Genomic DNA, 21,900 nt, shown 5'->3' with positions numbered 1-21,900 from the left:
TGATTCGCTTAGACTTGTTCCACCTTGCAAATGTCGAGAGCCTTAACAGTAGAAGGTAGTCAAGTTGCGACGAACCGTTTGTTTACCTGCCCCTGTCGGCGTTCTTGCGGCCCCTTGGTTGTTGTCATTGCTGCTTTGACAGCTCGGACGTTCTGAACACCAAAATAGATAATTGCTGCTCTGCGGGTGGGCGTCATGTCGAGCTCATCTCTTCAAGTGTTGCATAGCATTTGCCATGACAACAACAGAAAACAAACTCGAACCCTCACAATCACCAACAAGGACCAGGCAGTTTTGGGAATTATTTCTTATTATTTTCATCATCCAGGCTCTCTATATCCCTCCATTATGTAACCGGAACAGACATGATACCTTTAGATATACCGTTGCTTGAGGTTAAGCAAGCAGCGGGAGGCTGTCAGGCTTCCTGTAAGCAAACGCTTACTCGAAGATCCAGGCAGCGGAGTGGTGGTTCCACTGGTTGAGCTCCTCGGGCTTGAACCAGAGGGCAATCTCCTTCTTGGCGTTCTCGACGGAGTCGGAGCCGTGGCAGACGTTGCGGCCCATGTCCTATTGTTGGTCATTGAGTTAGTATAAGCTGCCATGAAAAGGGTGCAGAGATGAAGGCCAACGTACGAGAGCAAAGTCACCACGGATGGTGCCGGGAGCGGAGGCGAGGGGGTTGGTGGCACCGAGGATGGTGCGGCCGGTCTTGACGGCGTCCTTGCCCTCCCAAACCATGGCGCAGATGGGGCCGGAGTTCATGTACTTGATGAGGCCAGCGAAGAAGGGCTTGGTGTTGAGGTCCTCGTAGTGCTTCTCGAGGTGGGCCTGGCCGGGCTGGGTGAGCTTCATGGCAACGAGCTTGAAGCCACGGTTCTCGAAGCGAGAGATGATGTTGCCAACGAGGCCACGCTGGACGCCATCGGGCTTGACGGCAATGAAGCTGTGTTTGGGGGAGATTTGCGTTAGTCAATCGGATCTATATCGCATTGTGCATAGTGGTGGTGGTGTCCTTATGCGCGCAACAGGCGGTGTTCAAGATGGACAAGATGGCGGGGTAGAACCGAGGGGTTTGAATTCTCGTGTGTTGTGTTTGATGACGACTTGGAGGAGGGGACAACTTACGTCTGCTCCTGGTTGGACATTTTGATTATGGGTGGTTCCGGTGAGGGAGTATAGATTTGATTGGGGATGGTGATAGATGATGGAGGAGGAGGAGGAGGAGGAGGAGGAGGAGAGGTCGGGAAGAAGGCGAGGCGGCCGAGATAGAAAAGGAGGACGGCCAGGAGGAGTCCACACACGGCCGGAAAAAAAAAGGGTGGGGCCGTTCCCCTGGACGAGCTGGCCCGCCTGTCTCTGGAGGGACTGGAGCTCCCCTTCGCCCTCGATTGGGCACCACTAGAAGCAGCACCCGCAGCCATTGCGCCTCCCGATTCGGGCTGCTTCTGTTGCAGTTGCGGCGGCGGTCTGCGTTGTCCGTCGTGTTCTCGTCGCAGATGTTCCGAGCTGTCAGTGTCGGACATGGTCTTATTGGATGCAGCAAATTGGTGAGTTGAAGCTTAGCTCGAGCTCTGGTTTTGTGGATGACAGCAGCAGGTCCAGACTCAGCACGGCTGCTACTGTAGGTACTTTTACGCGATGGTTTTGAAGAGATCAGAGTCAATGTTGAGATGGGACAGAGAACAGGGAGCGGCCGGGCAACACGTTGTCAATTGGTCTTATGGGTCTCTGTTTTGTAGTGTAAGTGCCCGGTTGCGCAACCTAAGCTCGGAAACCAGGTGGGAAGACATGATGAAGCCACGATGGACGCCAGCAAAGCTCGCAGTGCTCCGAGTCCCCCATCCATTGAGGTTGAATTTGGAAGGGCCCGTGCAGCCTCTGCTTCCCGAGATACCTCTAACCCCAAATCTCCTCTTCAATATTCGACAAAAGTCATCCATTTTAGTTGACTGCTATCATTTCATTTACTAACAACCAAACCAACTAACTGATCAGTCAGTTGTACGGACCCTGAACTGAGACGGTGAGCTTAGGTCGACATGCAGATGCTCAACACTTATTACCCCGCGGTTTATCATCTAGAGCTACTAGGTATGCGTCTAACGAATCCCGCGATGCCAAGCGGTGCGCTAGCTGGCAGGGGACAGCTTGGCCTGCTTGGCTTTCACGGGGCGAATCGGGGCACCACCGCCTGCCTCAAGTTCCATGCCCGGTGTTGCGGCCAACTAACAAGTTAACTGCCATCTGAAGCCAGCAGCAGGCATTGGTTGATTGACATTGACAACAAGTCAACCTAACCCCCAAGTTTTGTGACTTGGATACCTAGTACCCGACACAACCAACTGAACTGCAACCAGACTACTGTGTACTGCAGTTTGACGACAGCTTCAAGGACTCTGTAATACAGCAAGGCCGGGAGTGTTGTTCTTGATGATCCAAACGAGCCTCTAAACCTCTCCCTTTTGTTTGCTTGCTTGCCTGTCTGCTTGGTGCTTCTTCCTCTTCCTTGTGGACTTTCATAGCGCGTTCTCCTTCCGCGAGGTGCACCACCACTCGAGATGCTGGGCTCGGGCCAGCTGTCCATGTCGGGAGGCTGGACGGCATACCTCTGTCTTGCATCTGCCTTGACCGGCCTGTTTGGTCCAGCAGGTGCGTTGCTTTGTTCCCTATCCCGATTCGTAGCTTATCACTACTAACACCAGACGTCTCTTCCAGTCGCCGTCAAGGAGCACGACTTCAAGAAATGCGACCAGGCTGGCTTCTGTAAGCGTAACCGGGCCTTTGCCGACCACGTCGTCGCCAATACCGCATGGGAGTCGCCCTACAACATCCTCGCCGACTCGACCTCCTTCAAGGACGGCCAGTTGCAGGCCACCATCCTCAAGACGGTCAACGATGCCGGCGAGACCGTCCGCCTTCCCATCACCGTTTCCTTCCTCGAGTCCGGAACCGCGCGTGTCACTGTCGACGAAGAGAAGCGACAAAAGGGCGAGATCGAGCTTCGCGGTGACAGCAAGGCCAGAAAGCAACGCTACAATGAGGCCGAGCAATGGGTCATCGTCGGCGGCTTGACCCTCGACAAGGAGGCCAAGGTGGACTACCAAGATAACACCCAGATCACCGTTCAGTACGGCCCCGAGTCCAAGTTCGAGGCCACCATCAAGTTCGCCCCCTTCTCTATCGACTTCAAGCGCGATGGAGACACGCACATCAAGTTGAATGACAAGGGCTTACTGAACATGGAGCATTGGAGGCCCAGGATTGAGGCGTCCCCTGCGCCTGAGAACCAGGAGGGCGAGGACAGCAGCAGCAGCGAAACCGAGAGCGTCGAGACTACCGCTGCCCAGGTTCCTGAGGCCTACCCTGGTGAGGACCAAAACACGTGGTGGGAGGAGAGCTTTGGTGGAAACACCGACTCCAAGCCCCGTGGTCCCGAGAGTGTTGCCCTGGATATCTCCTTCATTGGTTATGATCACATTTACGGTATTCCTTCGCATACCGGCCCCTTGTCTCTCAGGCAGACTCGTGGCGGCGAAGGCAATTTCCAAGAGCCGTACCGCATGTACAACGCCGATGTGTTCGAGTACATCCTCGATAGCCCCATGACCCTGTACGGATCCATCCCGTTCCTGCAGGCCCATCGCAAGGATTCGAGTGTCGGTATCTTCTGGCTTAACGCTGCCGAGACTTGGGTTGATATCACCAAGGAAAAGGAGTCCAAGAACCCCCTGGCCTTGGGTATTGGTTCTAAGACGAGCACCAGCACTCACTGGATCTCCGAGGCCGGCCTCTTGGATGTGTTTATCTTCTTGGGTCCTACTCCTCAGGACCTTATCCGCAAGTACTCTGAGCTCACCGGCACTACCGCCATGCCTCAAGAGTTCTCGCTCGGCTACCATCAGTGCCGCTGGAACTATGTGTCTGACGAAGATGTCAAGGATGTCGATCGCAAGATGGACAAGTTTAATATTCCCTACGATGTCATTTGGCTTGATATCGAGTATACCGATGACAAGAAGTATTTCACTTGGGATGGCCATAGCTTCGCTGACCCCATTGGCATGGGCAAGCAGCTTGAAAGCCATGGACGTCAGCTGGTTGCCATTATCGATCCCCACATCAAGAACGTCGACGGCTACAAGGTTTCTGAGGAGCTCAAGTCTCAGAAGTTTGCTGTCAACAACAAGGATGGCGAAATCTTTGAGGGTTGGTGCTGGCCCGGCTCGTCCCACTGGGTCGACGCCTTCAATGCCGCTGCCCGGAAGTGGTGGGCCACTCTTTTCAAGTACGCCAGGTTTGAGGGTTCCATGAGGAACACCTGGATTTGGAACGACATGAACGAGCCCTCGGTGTTCAACGGCCCCGAGACTACGATGCCCAAGGACAACCTCCACTATGGTAACTGGGAGCATCGTGACATCCACAACTTGAACGGGTTAACCTTCCACAACGCTACTTTCGAAGCCCTCAAGTCCCGCGAGGCGGGCGAATTCCGTCGTCCCTTCGTGCTCACCCGCTCCTTCTTTGCTGGGTCTCAACGCCTTGGTGCTATGTGGACCGGTGACAACCAGGCCGCATGGGACCACCTGGAAGGCTCTATTCCCATGGTTCTGAGCCAGAACATTGCCGGTTTCCCCTTTTCTGGCGCCGATGTTGGTGGTTTCTTCGGGAACCCCGAGAAGGAGCTGTTGACGCGCTGGTATCAGGCCGGTGCCTTCTACCCCTTCTTCCGTGCCCATGCCCACATTGACTCCCGCCGCCGCGAGCCTTATCTTGCCGGTGAACCGTACACCACCATCATCGCTGCGGCTCTCCGCCTTCGCTACAGCCTTCTCCCATCTTGGTATACCGCTTTCCGCCAGGCCTACCTTACCAACGAGCCCGTTATTAAGCCCATGTTCTACACTCATCCCAACGAGGAGGCTGGCTTTGCTATCGACGATCAATTTTTTGTTGGCAACACTGGTTTACTTGCCAAGCCTGTTACCCAGAAGGACAAGGAGACAGTGGACATCTGGATTCCTGATAACGAGGTCTACTACGACTACTTCACTTACGACATCATCCCCTCTAGCAAGGGTAAGACGGTAACTCTTGACGCACCCCTCAGCAAGATCCCTCTCCTCATGCAGGGTGGCCGCATCTTCGCCCGCCGTGATCGGCCCCGTCGGTCCAGCACTCTTATGAAGTGGGATGACTACACCCTTGTCGTGACCGTCGGCAAGGACGGAAAGACCGCCGAGGGTGATCTCTATGTCGATGACGGTGACTCCTACGAGTTCGAGAAGGGCCAGTACATCTACCGCAAGTTCATCCTTGACGGTGATGCCAAGACCATCTCCTCCGTTGACGGCGAGGACCGCAAGAAGGTCAAGGAGGGCGACTGGATGAAGAAGATGCACCAGGTTACCGTTGACAGGATTATCATCGTCGGCGCCCCTGCGTCTTGGGATAAGCAGGAGGTCACTGTGGAGTCGGAGGGCGAGACCTGGACTGCTACGCTCGAGTACACCCCCGCCGGAAAGGGCCGAGCCGCATTTGCAGTCGTCAAAAAGGTTGGCGCGAGGATTGGAGCCGATTGGAAGGTTTCTTTCGCCTAGATGGGGAGGGGCCCAAACAGCTGGTCTCAGGAGGAGGCATGGGGAGGGAAAAAGAGGAGGAGGCTTTCAATGACTGAGGCGTTGCGCGTGTCTCATGTACACTACACCGCTCGCTGGACGTTGTGTTCCGTATCGGTCTGAATGCCCAGTTTATTTTCAAAGCCAGGTTTTCACACATACAAAAATATATCTGCACATTGAGAAAGAAGTCAGCTCGTACTTCCGGGCCATGAGCATGGCTATGCTTGCGGTTTTCTAGTGCTCTTGTTTATTTTTAGGTCTTCGTTAACCAAGCAGCGTGACTGTGCCTGTTGGCTTCCAAACAACCTTTCCGATCATGCTGAATCCCGTTACACACGCACAGTTCAGTTCCGTAAATGGGGCTCTCCATTCAAGGTAGGGTCACGCCTCAACGAATCGGGTGCTCGCAGGCCCTGGATCTTGAATACGAAATGCTTCGGTGCATGTCGGCCGCCTTCTTTGGTGGTCTCAATGGTAGTGCGCTGTCAAGCTGTGTTCCTGTGAAATGACAGACAGGACAGATGCCGCAGCGCCACGCTGAATGTTGGGGGCCGTCACTGGTAAATGTGGCAGAACTTGGTATCGCCCAATGAATGGTAACCTCGAAGGTTGCTCGCCTAGGCGTCCTTTCGAGAAGATGGTTTGGACACTTTACTGGTCCGTTGAGCGATGCAGATCGGTGGCGTGAGATTTAGATGGTGGTGGTGGTGGTGGTGGTGGTGGTGGAATCCTACCCTCTGTGCCTCTCTCTGTTGCCTCTGGTGCCTTGCCCCTGCATTTCATTACCGAGCCTCTTTGATGATCACCATTTCTACCGTTCCATGAACAACCAACTACTGGTGGGCATTTTAATTCTTCCTCAGCACTTTCTATGGCTCCCAAACCTCCCAGCCAGGCAAGCCATTCAGGCTCAAAAGTTCTCTCTCTCTCTCTCTCTCTCTCTGTGTGTGCGTTATGTTTCATGTTTCACAGTGTATCACAATCCAAAAAGGCCCTTCTTCCTATCCAAACCGGCGCCGGGCAACGGGTAAAATCTGACTTTGGACAGCAGAGGTGTATGTAGTACCGTGATACAATGTGCCAAACACCGCTGCCCGCCCCCTAGTCGTACGAAGTGTGGTGGTGGAAATGACAACGGGTGTGATTCGCGCACTTTGTTTGCTTTTCTCTCTTCTCTTCTCTGGGACGGGGGATTCGGAGTACTATGGTAGGTAGGACCATCAAGACGGCAAGGTATGTATATACGACCACAGAGGAGAGGTGACGGGCTCGTGGCGCACAGTACAGCTTTACTCCGTTGGCAGAATATCAAACTGGGGACGGATGGATGGATGGATGAATGGATGGGGTAACAACAGCAACAAGGGAGTTAAATCTCCCCGTGGGGTGGGCGGCCGTATTTCCGATTGTTGTCCCTTTCCTTGCAGGGTCTTCCATCATTGTTCACCAGTGCACGGCTTTATTGGATCATGAGGCTGTGTGAGCAGCCTGCTGGATGTTATGTACATATAATCCTCAGACGTTGCTTGCACCTTTCAAAACCTCGTAACCTTCCTCTGTTTGTTACAAATTTCTTTCTTCCTTCCTTCCCCATGTGCCGTACGAATGTTATGGCAAGAGTTTGAGAATAACTTTTTTGCTTCATCATTCTATTTACTTCCATTGCTACTCCCTACTTCCTTGGAATTGTCGATTACGAGCATTTCAGGGTTCCTTCTTTATAGCGACGTCGAGGAAAGAGCAATTATCGACTTCCTATCAGCCCGGTTGATATATCAAGGGAGCTACACTCGACTGCCCCTGGTTCAAGTTTCACTTACATAAGGCCTGGAAGTCGACTTAACCAGAGGCTTTCTTCCCTTTTGTTGTCACCCACTCAGTCACTCAATCTCCAACCTCAACTCAATCTCCAACCTCAACTCAACACCACTGATCCACTCCAACAACCATCCTCACAACACTACGACGCAACAACCGACCATGAAACCATCAATTCTTCTCACCCTAACGGCCACAGCCGCCTCAACCTCGGCTTTCACCCTTCCCTTCAAGTTCCGGCGGGACACCATCTCAACAGAGGCCTCCAACACCACCCCCAACCACCGGCTCCTCCACAGCCCACCCACCAACGTGGTCGGCAACGCCAGAGGCCGCATCAAGGCCGCCTCCACCATCAACAACAGACCTTCATTCCTCCGTGCAGGCTCCTACCTGCCCTACCACCCGCCGGCAGCTACGCCCGACCACCCGTACCAAAACCAAGATATGATCCAATCCGTCACGGGCTCCCTCATTATCCCCACCATCTCCATGCCCGTCTCGGGCCCGACAGCCGGTAACTCAGTCGGGGAATACTCTGCTTCGCTCTGGGTTGGCATCGACGGAGCTTCGGCCACAGATAGCTTCACCCATCCCATCGCCAACGCGACCTGTAACCCCCTGGCTGCCTCTCTGCGTGCGGGAGTCGACATCTTCTGGGATGGCACCCTAGGCGGTCAACAGACTCCGTATGTCTGGGCGCAGTGGTATCCCGCCGAACATGCACGTGGGTTTTTGGATTTCAAGGCTTCTCCGGGCGACGAGCTGCGGTTTACTGTTACCACGGGACCGCACGGGAACTCGGGCGGCGGGGTGTTGGTGGAGAATTACGGACCGCCGCAGAGCCCCAAGGGGGTGGATGGGAAAGTCAAGATACCGATTGCCACGGGTAGTTTGATCTGGAAGGATATGCCGCCTTTGTGCTCGGCGCAGGCAAGCTGGATACTTGAAGATTTTCCGCTGCAGGAGAGGCCGGAGCTGCCGAGTGCGTTGGGCAATTTCACGGATGTGAGGTTTAGTGAGATGGGGTTTGCGACGTGGTTGGGAGGGAATTTCACGGGGGAGGATGTGTTGGCGAAGGACAAGTTGAAGATGTTGGAGATTTATGATGCTGGACAGGGAGGGACTTTGGCGAGATGCAAGACGGATGGGGAAGGAGAGAAGAAGAGTGTGGTTTGTAGCAGGGTTGTTGAGGCTTAGGAGTGAGAGGCTTGAAGGTTTATTTTGATAGACACGGGTAATTGGAGATGATGAATGGATCTGTTAGAGAAGGCGGGAGTGAGATTCTTCTTGCTCGTATGGATCAATAGTAGTAGAATGAGGAGGATATAGGCAACTTAATGTTAATGAGTAGCAGGTGTAGTTGTGAAACCTGAAATTGGTTGTATCGATCGAGGAGTTCTCTTCATGAAACGGTTCTTGCCCGCCAGCTTTTGGGTTGCTGTCTTATCGCCCTCCCCCACCGAGGCTAGAAACCATCTCATGTCCCTCAACCACCCTCCATCATCTCAGGTACTGTTTAATTTTACTTCCTCAACCCGCCACCAAAAACCTTCCTCACCCTCCCCAACACGCCCGCAAACCACGGCGTAGCCTGCACGCTCGCAATAATCCTCACCGGCAACAACGCCTTGGTAATCGCATACGCCAGCGCAGCGTCCACCAAAACTCTATACTTTTCATCTCCACCACTCTGCCACTTTTTCATCATCAAAATCTGTTCTTTTTGTCCTTCTCCCTCACCCTCCCCCTTCTTCTCCCCATTCTTCTTCCCCCCCTCCTCCCCCTCCCCTTCCTTCCCGTCCCCCTTCTCACCAAACCCAAAATACCCCTTCCTCTTAAACCACCGCTCAAACCCCTCCATCTTCCTCACCATCACCTCCGAATATCCCAGCTCCATCATCCACCCCATCACCCACTCTTCGAACTTCTTACCATATGACCCCTCCTTACCCCCCTCCTTATCCTTGTCCTTGTCGCCTTCTTCCTCGTCGTCTTCATCACCACCGCAATAGTGAAAAAGGTAAAAGAGCCCGAGACCAGGGACGATAGCCGTAATTTCGTGAAGGATCAGAAAGGCCACCACAAAAGAAGAAGGGGAGGAGCGGAGGGAGGAGAGGTAAGGGTGGAGAAAGCGGGGGAGGCGGGAGAGGAGGCGGGTGATGCTCGGGTTGGTGGCGGTGGTGGTGGTGGAGTCTTTGGAGTTCTTGGGGTTGGTGCTGTTGTGGCGGGTTTGTTGCTGTTGTCGGTAGTGATTGTGATATTGGTGAGAGCGAGGACGGTGATGGTTAGATAGAGGCGTTGAGGTTGTTGAGGTTGAGAAGCGTGAATTTCTTGTGGATGCCCTTGTTGTTGATTTAGTTGGGATGAAGAGCTGTGAGAAGACGAGCTCGTTTGTCTGACCTCGAGGGGCCCCGAGACGCGAACGGCCGACGACTCCGAGGTTGAAGAGTTGTGGGCGTGGGCGGAATGACATGTTGGGAATTTCAGAGCGATAATCGCTGGTTGAGAAACGAGAGCTTCGTTGTGACGAACGAGTGCGTTAGAAAAAGGAGGCGAACACGGCGAGCCAGTATCTGGCTGGTGGTGAGGGAACGGATTGTTGTATTTTGTTCCGAAGTTGCGAGTCGTAACTGTGGTTGAACAGGTGAGCAACGCGAATAAGGTGAGTGTGTTCACCGAACGGGTGAGTGACCAAGGTGAGCGACTATGCTACAACGGTTCATCCAATGTTCAGTCAGGTAAAAATTCGGAGATGCCCGTATAGGCTTAGCGCCCCCCACGGCTAAGCGACCCCCACCTTGAGTTCTCAACCGCAAGTCATTTGACTCAGGTTGAGGGTAACTTTTCGGGGGGTTTTCCCCCAGCCCTACTTGTATATTGGTAACCTCAAGTTGTTTTTGTTACCTCCCTTAGTTCACTTCGAGCATGTAGAAAAGGATGGTTGTGACGGTCTCGATCTTTTCCAGATTGTTTCAACATGACTTAAAATGGTGTATCTAGAACTGGCCAAATTGGCAAAAAGCAAGAAAAAAAGGTATAAAACACCCGGGATCTGTCATACATCTCCTCTTGGCCCTCTCGCTCGCATCTGTCTAACTCTAGACTCTAATGTCGTTGTTGATGATAGCAGGTAGTCATTCATATCCGACAGATAACCACAAGACATCATCCTTACCCAAATCCTGATTCATTATTTCCCATCAACAGCCCTGTCCCATATTCATAGACGGTTCGGTTCTAGTAAACCGTGGTGTCATCGTCATGGCATTCGTCTCATCGATCATCACTCATCAAACCTGATTCCCTCCCGGCGGCTGACTATTCGCCACCACACTTCTTGACCTCCCCCGTCCGAACATACTTCCCATTGTCACTCTCCCCCTCCTCACAGACGCAGTCATGCTTCCATCGCGACTAGGTCTGCCAGCGGCGCTAATATCATCTCCCCTAGTGCCCCTACTAGACGTCTTGTCCAGCCTCTGATCTAGTTCCGATGCCATGTCGTTGTGGCGGTGACTCGCTTTCTCATCGTGATCATCCTCATCTTCCTCCTCGTCACGCTGCCTGATCGACGCCAAACGATGGATGCCATGCGTCCCTAGCGGTTCAGGTCGTCGATTCATGTACACGTCTTGGAAGTCGACGCCTGATTCGACAACCGTTGCGCGGCTGTCAGCGCGGTGACGCCTGCGCAGGAAATCAGAGGGAGAAGAGGAGGGAGGTGGTGGGGAGAATTGGTGTAGTGGTGGTTGTTGGAATTGTTGCGGTCCGTTTTGACCGGGTTGGCCAGGCTGAGAATCGCCACCGGGAACTTGAGACCAATACATAGGCATATTCTGCCTTCCACCAGGCGCCATGAGGCGCGGGCCCTGGATGCCCATGTCGTCCATCTGGTGCATCAGCTCGACGGCGAACTTGTTGTGCCTCGTAAGCCTCAACAGCTCGTTTTGGAAGTTGCTCTTGTGGAAGAAGATGATGTTCATGTTGATGGAGTAGACCTCATCGATGGTCCTCACTTCCGAGATGATGCGCGGAGCGTAATCGCGCTGGTTCTTGATGCAGAAGTCGAGCATGCGGTCTTTCAGCTCCTCGATCTGCGCTTCCGTGGTACCGAAGCGGAGGGTGAGGTTGACGGGGTCGGCCAGACCTTGACTGCGGCGCTGATTGAGGATGAACAGCGTGTTGAGGATCGAGTTGGGCGCTTGCACGACGTGGCCTTCCATTTTCTTGAATTCGGTGTAAAGGAGTGAAACTTCGAGGACGTAGTAGTCGTCACCGCGCATCAGGGAGCCGGTGTTACCGTAGATGGTGACACGGTCACCGACGTCAAAGGGGTGCTTGACAAAGACGAAGAGGATGGACTGTTCACTGTTAGCGTGATGGCACCGGATTCGCTGTCTTGGTACAAGCATACCTGGAGGAATTCCTGTGCTGTTGCCTGTAGCAACCAAGACAGACCCAGAATAACGGTGCCCGTTGAGGTCAGCGCAGCAGCAGCCGAGTTGGAGATAATGCTGATAAAAACGATGATGACAATCACGATAATGATGAACATAAAGACCTTGTCAAGTTTCTTGATAACCGAATCAAGATCCTTCAACGACGCAGCAATGGCCTTCTTCTCCAGGTGGATCTCGCTGCAGACCATCTCCAATTCTTCCATGGAGATATCGCCATTGAAGTCCTTGTCGAATATAGCAAAGCAGGCCTCGGCTTCCTCCTGATTGGGAAAAGCGGGCAGGATGTCTTCCAGTGTAATGGTGTCTCTGCCAGGCCGGACAAAAGTACGGTAGAAGACGCGTGCCAGGGTATAACTCGAGTTGGTCGAACGAAGCAGCTCCATGACGACCTTGCGGGGATGGTTTCCTTTCAGAATGCGCCTGCCTGTGATGTCGCCCGCAAACCGGTTGGCGGCGTTTCCAACCTTGTTCCAAGCTTGCCGCGCATTCGTCTTCATGGCTCTCATCGGGGTACGCATCCCGGACGAATCGCCTTCAACCGAGGTTTGGTTCCAGACCGGATCCTGCGCCTCGAGACAAGTTTTGGCGTATGTGTACAGAGCGACGAGACACTCGACCTGCATGACATTTTCCTGGATGCGAAGGGAATAAGTCCGGCGGTGAAACGAGGAGGCAATCCACTGGATCAAGATCTTCTCGGCAAAATTCAATGTCGCGAGGATGAAGAAGGCGAGAATGATCTTGTAAACGATGGAGATCCAGGCAGAATCCTTGTCACGGGCATCTTCGCCCTGATCGATTCGGTGGTCCTTGAGGATCGGATTGTAGGTCACCACAACAACGAGCAACCAGATAAAACACGCGGTAGGGAACTCGAGCTGACGTCCGATGTCCCTCCACTTCTTATGGTTGCTGGACCCCAACGTGTCGGCGATCCATGCTACCACATAGGGCATGGCACAGGTGATGACTCTTGTTCCCCATAGACTGAGCCAAACAACTTCCAACCAGATGCCGAACCAGAGGAGCCTGACTCCTCGGTCTTCACCGACATCCTGGTGCCTGTTGTATGCGAAAATATCCAGGAAGATGGGGATGAGGATAAGAATGGCTGGAGGGATCGAGTAGACGACGTAGCGCAGCACTCGTGGGAATTTTCTCAGTCGAGCCCACGTCCGGGTAAGCCATGTCGTTTTTGCTACCGTAGTAACGGCAGGGGTAGGCGTTGCACCGGCACCGGCAACTGTATCAAAGACGTCCTCAAGGTTCTCAGTGCTCCTGTTCCTGGATCTGGACCGTCTCGATTCGTCTTCCCGTGCTTGCCTGGACACCATGCGCTCAGCACGCATCAGCTCGAGATCGTCGTTTAGCCTGTTGGCTGCCTCCCTGTCGCCATGGCCAGAAGAGGCAGGGCTGAGGGCGCCAGAATCGGGAACGGCAAGATGGGAGTGGTCGATGCCGTTGGGGCTTTTATAATAATCTCCATCGCTGTCCATTGGATTTGCAGCTTGGGACGGCACCCGGACGTGCAAGGTCGGTGGAGGATTCGCTTGCGACATCCTACGGGAGGGCGATGGACAGTCTTCAGACGGGGGCATTGTCAAACATTGAAGGGGCACGGGGCCCGGGCGTAGATATCAAACAGACGGGAGGAAGAAAGGGGGGCTACCCGTGACAGGAAAGCCGCAAAAAAAATTAAAAAGAAATTGGCGGACCCTGAACTCTCAAAAAGGGCATCCGTGTAAGATGGGAAACCGGAGATCCAAGACGCCACTGTCAAGATCCAAGAACCCTTTGAAAATCCATTTCGTGTGCCACCTTGACACGTGTGGGGGGTTGGCGTTGCGTAGGTAGGGGGGGGGCCACTGGGCCTTGGGATCGGGACCGGGGACCCGTGAATCCATGACCGAGATGAGGAGGTTGACTTGCTTGGGTGTTGACGAAAGCGTTCGGAATCCCGGGGGAGTGGAGATAGATCGGCGGGTTGGCACAAAGGCGCGACCCACCGGCCAAGCGCGGGCAACAACAAGTCAGCGAGGAGCGATAAGAAAGTAAAGTGTGGGAGACGTGTTTCGCGTTGCCGGTTGAGACAGGTTGAACGGGAGGGACGGCATGGATGGCCGCCCGTGGCTACCGTGGAGAGCTGCAGACGAAACAATCAGATAGCAGCGGGGGCCCGGACGGCTTGACTTGACGGCCTTTCACAAGAGTCCGGCCGTCTTCCCTTGTTAGTAAGCCGGTAGGGCGGGGGTGGAGGGGGAGATGATCGGTGGTTGCTTTTTTCCCTTTTTCGGCGGTGAGATGCGTGTTGTTTGTGTCCATTGTGATGACAAGGAAGCGACATGTCGGCGGTATCCTCATCCATTCAGTTTTGGAATGAAGTGAAGGAGCAACTTCCATGTGAAGAAGATGCCCTGATGCTGGTGAACCTCCACCGTTCCTGTTTCCCATTCCAATATCTCCTGCATCTTAAAATGAAGCCAAGAACCCTGACTAAGTCTTTAATCAAAACAACGAAAGCCACCGGCATCCGTCATCCCCTTCCTAATCCCAAGCCTTCACTCTATTTTTCGAATTATCGATTCGTAAGTGGCATTCACTCGTTGATCGGTCGTCCGTGGTTGGCGAGACAAGTCCAACAGAATGTGCTATGACGTCACTCGACAGCACCATTCTGCGTGCGGTCCCTGTAAGGCACCCATTTGGCCCCATAAGAGGCCCCTACAAACCCACTGAGGTTCCACTGTTCCTTGCCGATCCTCCGCCCCCCGGCAGCCCAGTTCCCGAGATAGGTATCTTTATCCCAACCCTGGCACATGCCTGGACCCCTGATGTCTGAATTGCCTCGGAAACTTTTGGGCCTAGCGGACGGGAGCCGATTGACGGTATAGAACGGGACGGTAGACGGGATGGAGGGACGTGCCGATGTCAGTTGTCAGATGTTAGTGTATGTAGTTGTTGCTGGACGGGAAGTATGCAGGAACACATGTCCAACGCCATGCTTGGCTTGTCTGTCTCAACTGCTGCGTCGTGATAGGAAAAGAAGCTGGTCGCCATTATCAATTCCATTCCCAAAGGACTGACCGAAGATTTTTCATTATACTCCAAAGTCACCCCACCCGGAGCCATCATATTTACCACCACCACCGCCACCAGCTCCAGATACGCTTCCCCACCTACCCGAGCCAGGCCCGTTACGACGGCTGAAGCTTGGCGGCGGAGTGATTTCGCTATTTCTGCCAATGGTGCCGATACTGGCGAGACTGGCAGCGCCCTCGCTTCCGGGGCGAGTGTGGTGATTGCTGATGATCGAGACTCTGGAACTGTCTGCGACGGATGCCGTGTCCGCGTTGCTGGGGACTGGTGAAGGTGACGAAGTGTCGGTTAGATTGGACACTTCGCTCTCCCTTCTGTCGTTCACCTGCTGTTGTTGTTGTTGTTGCTGTTGCACCTGATGATTATGATGCCATTGCTGCTGGTAGTAAGTAGACTCAGGCTCGTAATGAGGACCTCCGAGTTGGACTGTCGGGGTGAAAGCACGGGGGTCATGGCCAGACGCTGACCACGCGTCAAGTGGATTTGTGAGCCATGGATATCCTTGCACTTGTGTTTGATCAGGGTGCGATGGAGGAGGGCCCTGAAATGGTACCTGAGTATTCTGTGGTGGTACACGTACTTGCCGTGGTGGAGAAGACACAGGAGGTTGTGACTGCGAAATGTTATTGCTCGCTGTGGGATAGCTATTTCCGACTGACTTTTGAAGCTTGTTCGAGGAGCTGGCCGTATTGCCAGTTCTCCTAAACTTTGAAAGTAATCCTCGCTTCTCCTTCACAAAAGGTATTGAAGTTTCACTAGATAATCCACGAGCCTGGTGCATGGTTGGAGATACAGGAGGAAGCGCTTTTGACGTCAAATCAATCATTTGACCTGTAAAGGGAGCTGTTGATTCTTGTTCCGGCCATGTGGATGCCCGTGCTTGCGACTTTGGGCTGGGAATTTGTCGTGGTGGAGGAAAGGTTTGCGGAAGGCCCGAATTACTTAGGCTTGGTTGTGGCAGGACTCTACCACTACACGATGGGAGCTGTTGGTTGTAGGAATGGGGCAATACGTAAGGTTCTGGGGTTCCTTGTTGTTGAAAGTGACCCAATGGAGTAAAGGGACCGCCTTGTTGCCCAGTCCCCATTTTCGAAATTGGTATTCTCGCGGGCCCCTGAGACTCGGCCACAGGTTTTCGGCGGAAGGTCTGTTCCACCGCCGGAGGGCGGTAAGGAGTGAATGCGGGCTGAAGATTGCCGATGGGGATCTTGTCAGGTCGCGGAGGCCCCGAGCCAGAATGAGAGTGCGGTGATTTATGCAAATCATTTTCAGGAACAGGATAATCCCAGATAACAGTGGCAGGTAAAGCTTCGGTGGATTGTTCGCTTGGCATATGGCGTAGATGCATCCTCTCCTGACACCACTGTACTGTTACGCCACCGTGATCAGACATCCCCATCTCTGTGGTACGTTTTGGTTCATATTGACGAGAAAGGGAGAAGTCAGCAATTGCTTGTGACAATTCCTGCGCCAACATTGGAGCCGTTTGTTCTTCACAATTTTTCGCTGCCAGAGACGGCTGATCCACTCCTTGAACTTCAGTCTGGGAAGAGGCTTGGCTGATGTTCAGCGGCTTTGCTGACTGCCCGATACCAGGAAGAACTGGGTTCGCATAGTCACTTAAGCTTCCCCTATGCGGTCTACTTGTCGAAGCCAAATTGAACCCCATCTGCGGTTCCTCCTCGCTTGGAGCTGGTTGTAGTGGAGGTTGCTGGTCCTGTGGCTGTGGGGTTGGCGAAGACATCTCAGTCTTTGTAGAAAATCCGTTCCCCATAAAAGGCAGTGAAGGCAAGTCTGCAGGCAGAGTATTTGTCCTCGTAAATGCAGGCGGGGGATCCAGTTCATCCTTTTTGTGGATCAGAATCATAGATTGATGGCCATGTAGGGGCTTCACTGTCTGATGGTCTAACTCCGGGTGGTCGTACAGCGGTCTTTGAACAAAGATTTTTGTAGTTGAAGAGGCTTGCTGGCCACCAGAAGGACTCTGTAAAGGCTTTGGGCGTCCGCGGGCGGGCTGGAGAATGGACGGTACCTGTTGGGTCACAAACTTATCCGCCTCTTTCTTGGCTTTTGAGTCAGTCTCAAACTCTATTCTGAACTTTGCTTTGTCTGGTTGTTCATGTACAACTATCTGTCCCGGTGTCGCTTTAGCTGTCGACACAGCTGGCACCTCAACCCGAGACGGCACTTGTCCTTGTATGGAATATCTGTGTGCGTGTGCAGGCGCAATATTCGAGGGAGGGGAGGCAAAATTGGCGCCCAAAATGAAGGGACTTGACTCCGTCCTCCGATCGAGATTCGGTCTTGATCCTGGATCTGTCTTTTGAGAGTTGGGGTCTTTCTGCGATTGTTCGCCAGAAGTGGCCTTCACGCTAGCGTTTTCGGAGGATAACTCGACAGGCGCAATTTGATCCGCATTCGCCAACTGTAGATTCCGGATGGGCGCCTCATGACCTGGTAGCTCCGCTGCGGCAGGATGTTCTTTGCGAGTCATCGCGGTCGACTCGCCGTATAACTCTGCCACAAAACCGATAGGAAAAATTGGGTTTATCGGACGACCATCCAACATAGGAACCCCCGGGGACAACGTAGAGTCAACTTTCGCTGGCATAGTCTGTTCATAGGTCGTCCCAGCGGTAGGTTGGCTAGTGACAACCAGAGAAGTGGTTTCTGTACTCGTTACAGGAGAGATGAACGGTCTAGTTGACGGCTTAGTCACCTTTGCTTCTGGTATTTTGGGGTCAGTCGCCGGTAACGGGGTCTCATCTTCATCTTGCTCCGGACTGGTGTCATTGTACGCTCCAGGACCCATGAACATAAACCCGTCTGGCTGGAACCATGGCGGTGGATCATTGTAACTGGGCCTGGAGAAGTTTATTGAATCCGCATTTGTGCTGATGTTGGATGTAGGAGAACTAAGCAGTGACTCGCTTGTAGCACGCCCCTTCTTGAGTTTTTGGCTCATAAATTTGTCCTCGGGTGGCATAGGCCCGCCAAAATCGCCAACGAACTCGGGGAACTCATCGCCTGGCTTGGGAAAGGTGTATTGAACAAGCCCTGTGGGCTTGAATCGATATATCCAGCGACTAATGGCTCCATCATAGTCCATCTCCCAGTTCTCCGGAAGCGCTGCCATCTTGAAGTAGGCCGAGGGCAAAGAGTGTCGGTTGAGTGAATGATGGCAGCCCAATCAGGCTTGTTTTGAACGTAAAGACAGAAGTTAAACAGCTGACGCTTGCCTTGGCGAAAGGCAAAGGAGATCAACGCGCGCGAAGTCTCGATGGCATGGTCGCGCCGGCGGACGCGCCAGGCTAGGAGAAGCTGTGATATCAATGTTGTCGCGATTGAGCTGAGTCAAAAGGTAAGCTGAATGGAGGTCACATCGGGTTGGCGATAGTTTAACCGGGGAGTGTATGCACTAACTGAGGCGCGGCTGAAGTGTTTCCTTTCCGTCTGTCCAATTGAGGACGCGCGGGGTCAACGCATCTCCTCTGCCACCAACGGCCCTCAGCTTCACGATCCTTGCCCTGGCTCTCCTTCTGCGGTGTTGTTTTTGCGCCGAGTGAGAGAAATGTTTTGGACGACATTGGGACACGGGATTGCCCAAGTCGAGTTTCCTTGCCGTCGGGAAGTGGGATGCATTTCTCGATTGTACAAAAGGACTGAAACACGAAACTCTTTTTTTTTTTTTTTTTTTTTTTTTTTTTTTTTTTTTTTTTTGCGGGCGGAAGGATCTTGCATTGAGAATTTCCAGCCATGAAGGAATGGTACTCTTGAGAAGGAACGAGATGCGTTGGGTGGAATTTCACGGAATGGAAGGCGCAGAGGAGAGTATACGCTTCACGGCCCAGGTTTGCTCCGAAGGACCGAAATCTCGTGCTGGACACTGCAGACAGCTTTCACCCCAACATACGCGAAATCTTCTTTCATTTCCTACATACTTGCACATGTGTCAGAACCATGATGACTCCTAACGACAACTTTGACTCCCTCTCAGTCTAGGTTTAAGTGTGGTTTTGTTGTGGTTACACTTCTTCCCCTCGTCGGTATACCGATAAAACTTGTTCGTTCTTGTATCCAAGATAAACTAGTTCATGCCGGTTCCCATCTCCTTAACCAATTCGTTTTTCCATCTCATCTTCTATCTCCGCCCGACTGATAAACATGGCGGTTTATGGCAGAACCCTGATGCTTTGCTTTACCGGTATTTTCGCCTGTCTCTTTCCCTTGAGGTTTTCCAGTTCGCGAATCTCTTCCCTTCACCCCATGCTTGATCTTCGTTTCGGGTCTTTGCTTTACGTCCTAAACAAAATCCAAACCCAAGACTCCATCACGAACTTCATCACCAGCGTTCTCCGTGAGCCACCAGAGTTTCGCCAGTTACACATCACACCTTCATCACCATGGCCTCAACTGCCCCGGAGCCGCCGTCTACCGGCGTCGTCGCTTTAGACTCCGCTCGCAGGACACTCTCCGTCATCATCGCAGGTATTTCTCTCCGTCAAACCACAAAGTGTCACCCCTCAACACGCCAATACACACAAGGTGAAAGCAAGCTGACACTGATCTCAAAAGACCATGCCACCGACATTCCCTACAGCACTGACGCCCTCCTTCGCCTCACCAAGCTCCTGCCCAGGAGCATCAGGACGTTCGACAACATGAACCAGGTCAGCCAGGTAGCAGACCACTTTCTCCTGCAATTTTTTAGAAGGAACTCAGCCTACATCGACGTAGCATGCGCTCTATACAATACCATTGCCGAGGACTTGAACAGACTGCTTATCAAAGAAGAGGTTTACCTCGCTATCTTGGCGCAGTACGGCCGCGTCTTGGTGAATAATAAAATCAGAGACAAGAGACTGCTAAAAGTTCAGGGCGATGTTGAGTCGTTGTTGGAGATTATGCTGGAGATAGAGCGAGAAGAGGAGCAATTTTCCGGGGTGTAAGGGGCCGCCGGCTCGTACAAGTGTATGTTCCTCTGGTCTCGATCTCATTGCAGACAGGGTCTTCACCAGAGATGCTGACATGCTATTCACTTACTTCTAGACGAACCCGACGTCTTCGTCAAGCTCAAGGCATCATAGCCAGCCGGTTTGGGCTGACGAGCAGACGAAGATATCGGACGACGAGTTGAGGCACCAGCGGTTTAACCGCGACAATTATTGTCAGCCGCCATTGTTGATTGCTCAAGACCCTCGCCTGATGACGTTGGTCAAGTTGCGAAAGAATGGGGAGTTTGTTAGACACGCGCTCTTTGACAAGGGGAGTGAGAGCTGGCCAAATGAACTTCGTGACATGTTGTCGCTTACGGGTTTCAGCTTCTAATCTTGACAAGAAGAAAAACATTGTGATACTGCAAATATTGGAATGGGGAATGGATAATCACTGAGTGTAGGTGGTTCTAGACGGTGGCCATGATGGCATAAACTTCCAGCTGAGCCCATTGCTAGGTTCGATTGCTGGGAAGTAATTGCTTTTTTTACCAGCGTCTCTAATTTGAGACTTCATCTGGCGCTTATTCTCGATCGAAGGGAAAGAACTGTTGGATTCTGTCGTCAGTCTCCGCTTTGCTGTCTTCGAGGATTTTTTTTCAGATACTAGAAGTCGGCCGCAATCCTGTCCGCTACAGTTTTGAGGTAATTGTTGAGGATACCTATTTACAGGGGTGCTGATGTTGACAAATTCCCAACCATGATGAATGGGAAAAGGGGGTTTGAGATATGAGACAGGTAAAGAGAGACATCGAGATGTTGTTGTTTTATTAACCTATGAGATAGGGTGATACAACAAGAAGACCATGAGAGTACATAGGAATTCAATGGGGAATAGAAACATTTACGAGTGTAGATTGTTCAAGGTCGAGTATGGAAACTCGAGTCTTTTTTTTTTTGGGTCTACGCTAGGCGGCGAGATCAGCTCGCAAGATGTATTCACACGCGTGTCGTGAAATCAAAACCAGAGTATCCATGGCTGCTCGTCCCTCGGACAGAACGGAACCTGCCTATCAATCCGATCCATTTCGATGAATAGAGGTATGTTGATGGTTCCAGGATAGTAATCCCGTTGGCAACAATCAGCGAGAAAAATAGTATACGTCCCTTTCTTCCCTTCCAACTGGAAAATGAAACGATATTGGTATCGATCATCATGCGTACAAGCAAGGTGGATGGTGCTTGCAATATCCTTATATGGCAGAGTTTCTACATTTGTAGCTAAGGCAGTACGAGTGTACTTTTATCAAAGGTTACCTAACATTCATTCGTGAAGACATGGCATACCGAGTAGCTGCTTTCCTCATGAGCAAGCAAGTAAGCAAGCAAGTACTTTTCCCTCGAGCCTGAGCGCGTCGATTATCGAGGAAAAACAACAAACGTCTCTTCACATGATCAAAAGTCCCCAACATTTTAACCAGCAGAAAACCTTGCGTCAAAGAAAGTAAGTTCTTACTCCCATTCAAGAGCACACAAGAAAGCCCCAGCAGTAAGCGAGGTCACCGAAAAAAAACTTGGGTTCGCTCATTCACATCGTCGAATCTCATATCTCGTGTCCACTGCTAGCTACAACCATAAGCCAAAGCCAAAAATATAAACGAAAACTATAACGCTCCCAAACTCCCTGAACATCAATGCCCAACCAAATAGGCCCCTCGCAAAGAAACCCAAGGACAGACAGCCAGCCAGCCTCCCACCATGTACTTTTTGCCTTTCCATACCAAACATAGATCTCAGGTCCATGTATGTAATGAATACCCAAAGGCCACCCCGCGTGTTTATTCCATTAAACCTTCATCAATCAACCAATCCTTCAATCGTCTTATGTCATGTCATGTAATATCATTTCCGGTACTAGACGAGGGTACCTTGGAAAAGGAGATGGGTCTCAGGGATGTGTCAAAG

At 52.4% G+C, this 21,900-nt stretch overlaps 9 protein-coding genes across 9 annotated transcripts; 5 read left to right on the top strand and 4 right to left on the bottom strand.

Annotated features, from left to right (window-relative positions):
- Window positions 1–290: 290 nt before the first annotated feature.
- NEUTE1DRAFT_115697 (nucleoside-diphosphate kinase) lies at window positions 291–1,231 on the bottom strand (the record flags this gene model as incomplete). The annotated part of the gene is made up of 3 exons (XM_009849344.1): window positions 291–570; window positions 637–946; window positions 1,129–1,231. The coding sequence occupies 3 exons, from the start codon at window positions 1,146–1,148 to the stop codon at window positions 442–444; spliced, it is 459 nt and encodes a 152-aa protein (XP_009847646.1).
- Window positions 1,232–2,579: 1,348 nt separating this feature from the next.
- NEUTE1DRAFT_56633 (uncharacterized protein) lies at window positions 2,580–5,803 on the top strand (the record flags this gene model as incomplete). Its single annotated transcript, XM_009848939.1, has 2 exons — window positions 2,580–2,652; window positions 2,719–5,803. 2 exons carry the CDS (start codon window positions 2,586–2,588, stop codon window positions 5,601–5,603), a joined length of 2,952 nt encoding a protein of 983 aa, XP_009847241.1.
- A 516-nt stretch (window positions 5,804–6,319) lies between these two features.
- NEUTE1DRAFT_35452 (uncharacterized protein) lies at window positions 6,320–6,655 on the top strand (the record flags this gene model as incomplete). Its single annotated transcript, XM_009848804.1, has 1 exon — window positions 6,320–6,655. The coding sequence occupies one exon, from the start codon at window positions 6,320–6,322 to the stop codon at window positions 6,653–6,655; it is 336 nt and encodes a 111-aa protein (XP_009847106.1).
- Window positions 6,656–7,555: 900 nt separating this feature from the next.
- NEUTE1DRAFT_127242 (uncharacterized protein) lies at window positions 7,556–8,801 on the top strand (the record flags this gene model as incomplete). The annotated part of the gene is made up of 1 exon (XM_009849343.1): window positions 7,556–8,801. One exon carries the CDS (start codon window positions 7,605–7,607, stop codon window positions 8,640–8,642), a length of 1,038 nt encoding a protein of 345 aa, XP_009847645.1.
- Window positions 8,802–8,967: 166 nt separating this feature from the next.
- Window positions 8,968–9,918, bottom strand: NEUTE1DRAFT_119543 (uncharacterized protein; the record flags this gene model as incomplete). Its single annotated transcript, XM_009849342.1, has 1 exon — window positions 8,968–9,918. One exon carries the CDS (start codon window positions 9,916–9,918, stop codon window positions 8,968–8,970), a length of 951 nt encoding a protein of 316 aa, XP_009847644.1.
- A 565-nt stretch (window positions 9,919–10,483) lies between these two features.
- NEUTE1DRAFT_75312 (uncharacterized protein) lies at window positions 10,484–13,503 on the bottom strand (the record flags this gene model as incomplete). Its single annotated transcript, XM_009849341.1, has 2 exons — window positions 10,484–11,806; window positions 11,860–13,503. 2 exons carry the CDS (start codon window positions 13,501–13,503, stop codon window positions 10,736–10,738), a joined length of 2,715 nt encoding a protein of 904 aa, XP_009847643.1.
- Window positions 13,504–15,002: 1,499 nt separating this feature from the next.
- NEUTE1DRAFT_97521 (uncharacterized protein) lies at window positions 15,003–18,137 on the bottom strand (the record flags this gene model as incomplete). Its single annotated transcript, XM_009849340.1, has 1 exon — window positions 15,003–18,137. The coding sequence occupies one exon, from the start codon at window positions 18,135–18,137 to the stop codon at window positions 15,003–15,005; it is 3,135 nt and encodes a 1,044-aa protein (XP_009847642.1).
- Window positions 18,138–19,404: 1,267 nt separating this feature from the next.
- Window positions 19,405–20,329, top strand: NEUTE1DRAFT_35794 (uncharacterized protein; the record flags this gene model as incomplete). The annotated part of the gene is made up of 4 exons (XM_009848821.1): window positions 19,405–19,489; window positions 19,547–19,946; window positions 19,972–20,008; window positions 20,051–20,329. The coding sequence occupies 4 exons, from the start codon at window positions 19,405–19,407 to the stop codon at window positions 20,327–20,329; spliced, it is 801 nt and encodes a 266-aa protein (XP_009847123.1).
- A 985-nt stretch (window positions 20,330–21,314) lies between these two features.
- On the top strand, window positions 21,315–21,605 carry NEUTE1DRAFT_34692 (uncharacterized protein; the record flags this gene model as incomplete). The annotated part of the gene is made up of 3 exons (XM_009848768.1): window positions 21,315–21,439; window positions 21,465–21,484; window positions 21,562–21,605. Coding segments are annotated over 3 exons (189 nt in total), but the record flags the coding sequence as incomplete, so codon positions are not given.
- Window positions 21,606–21,900: the final 295 nt, after the last annotated feature.

This window comes from Neurospora tetrasperma, assembly GCF_000213175.1.
Source record: "Neurospora tetrasperma FGSC 2508 unplaced genomic scaffold NEUTE1scaffold_1, whole genome shotgun sequence".
Taxonomy (NCBI): domain Eukaryota; kingdom Fungi; phylum Ascomycota; class Sordariomycetes; order Sordariales; family Sordariaceae; genus Neurospora; species Neurospora tetrasperma.
The sequence above is the reverse complement of the archived record's forward strand: the minus strand, read 5'-3'. Positions and strand labels throughout refer to the sequence as shown.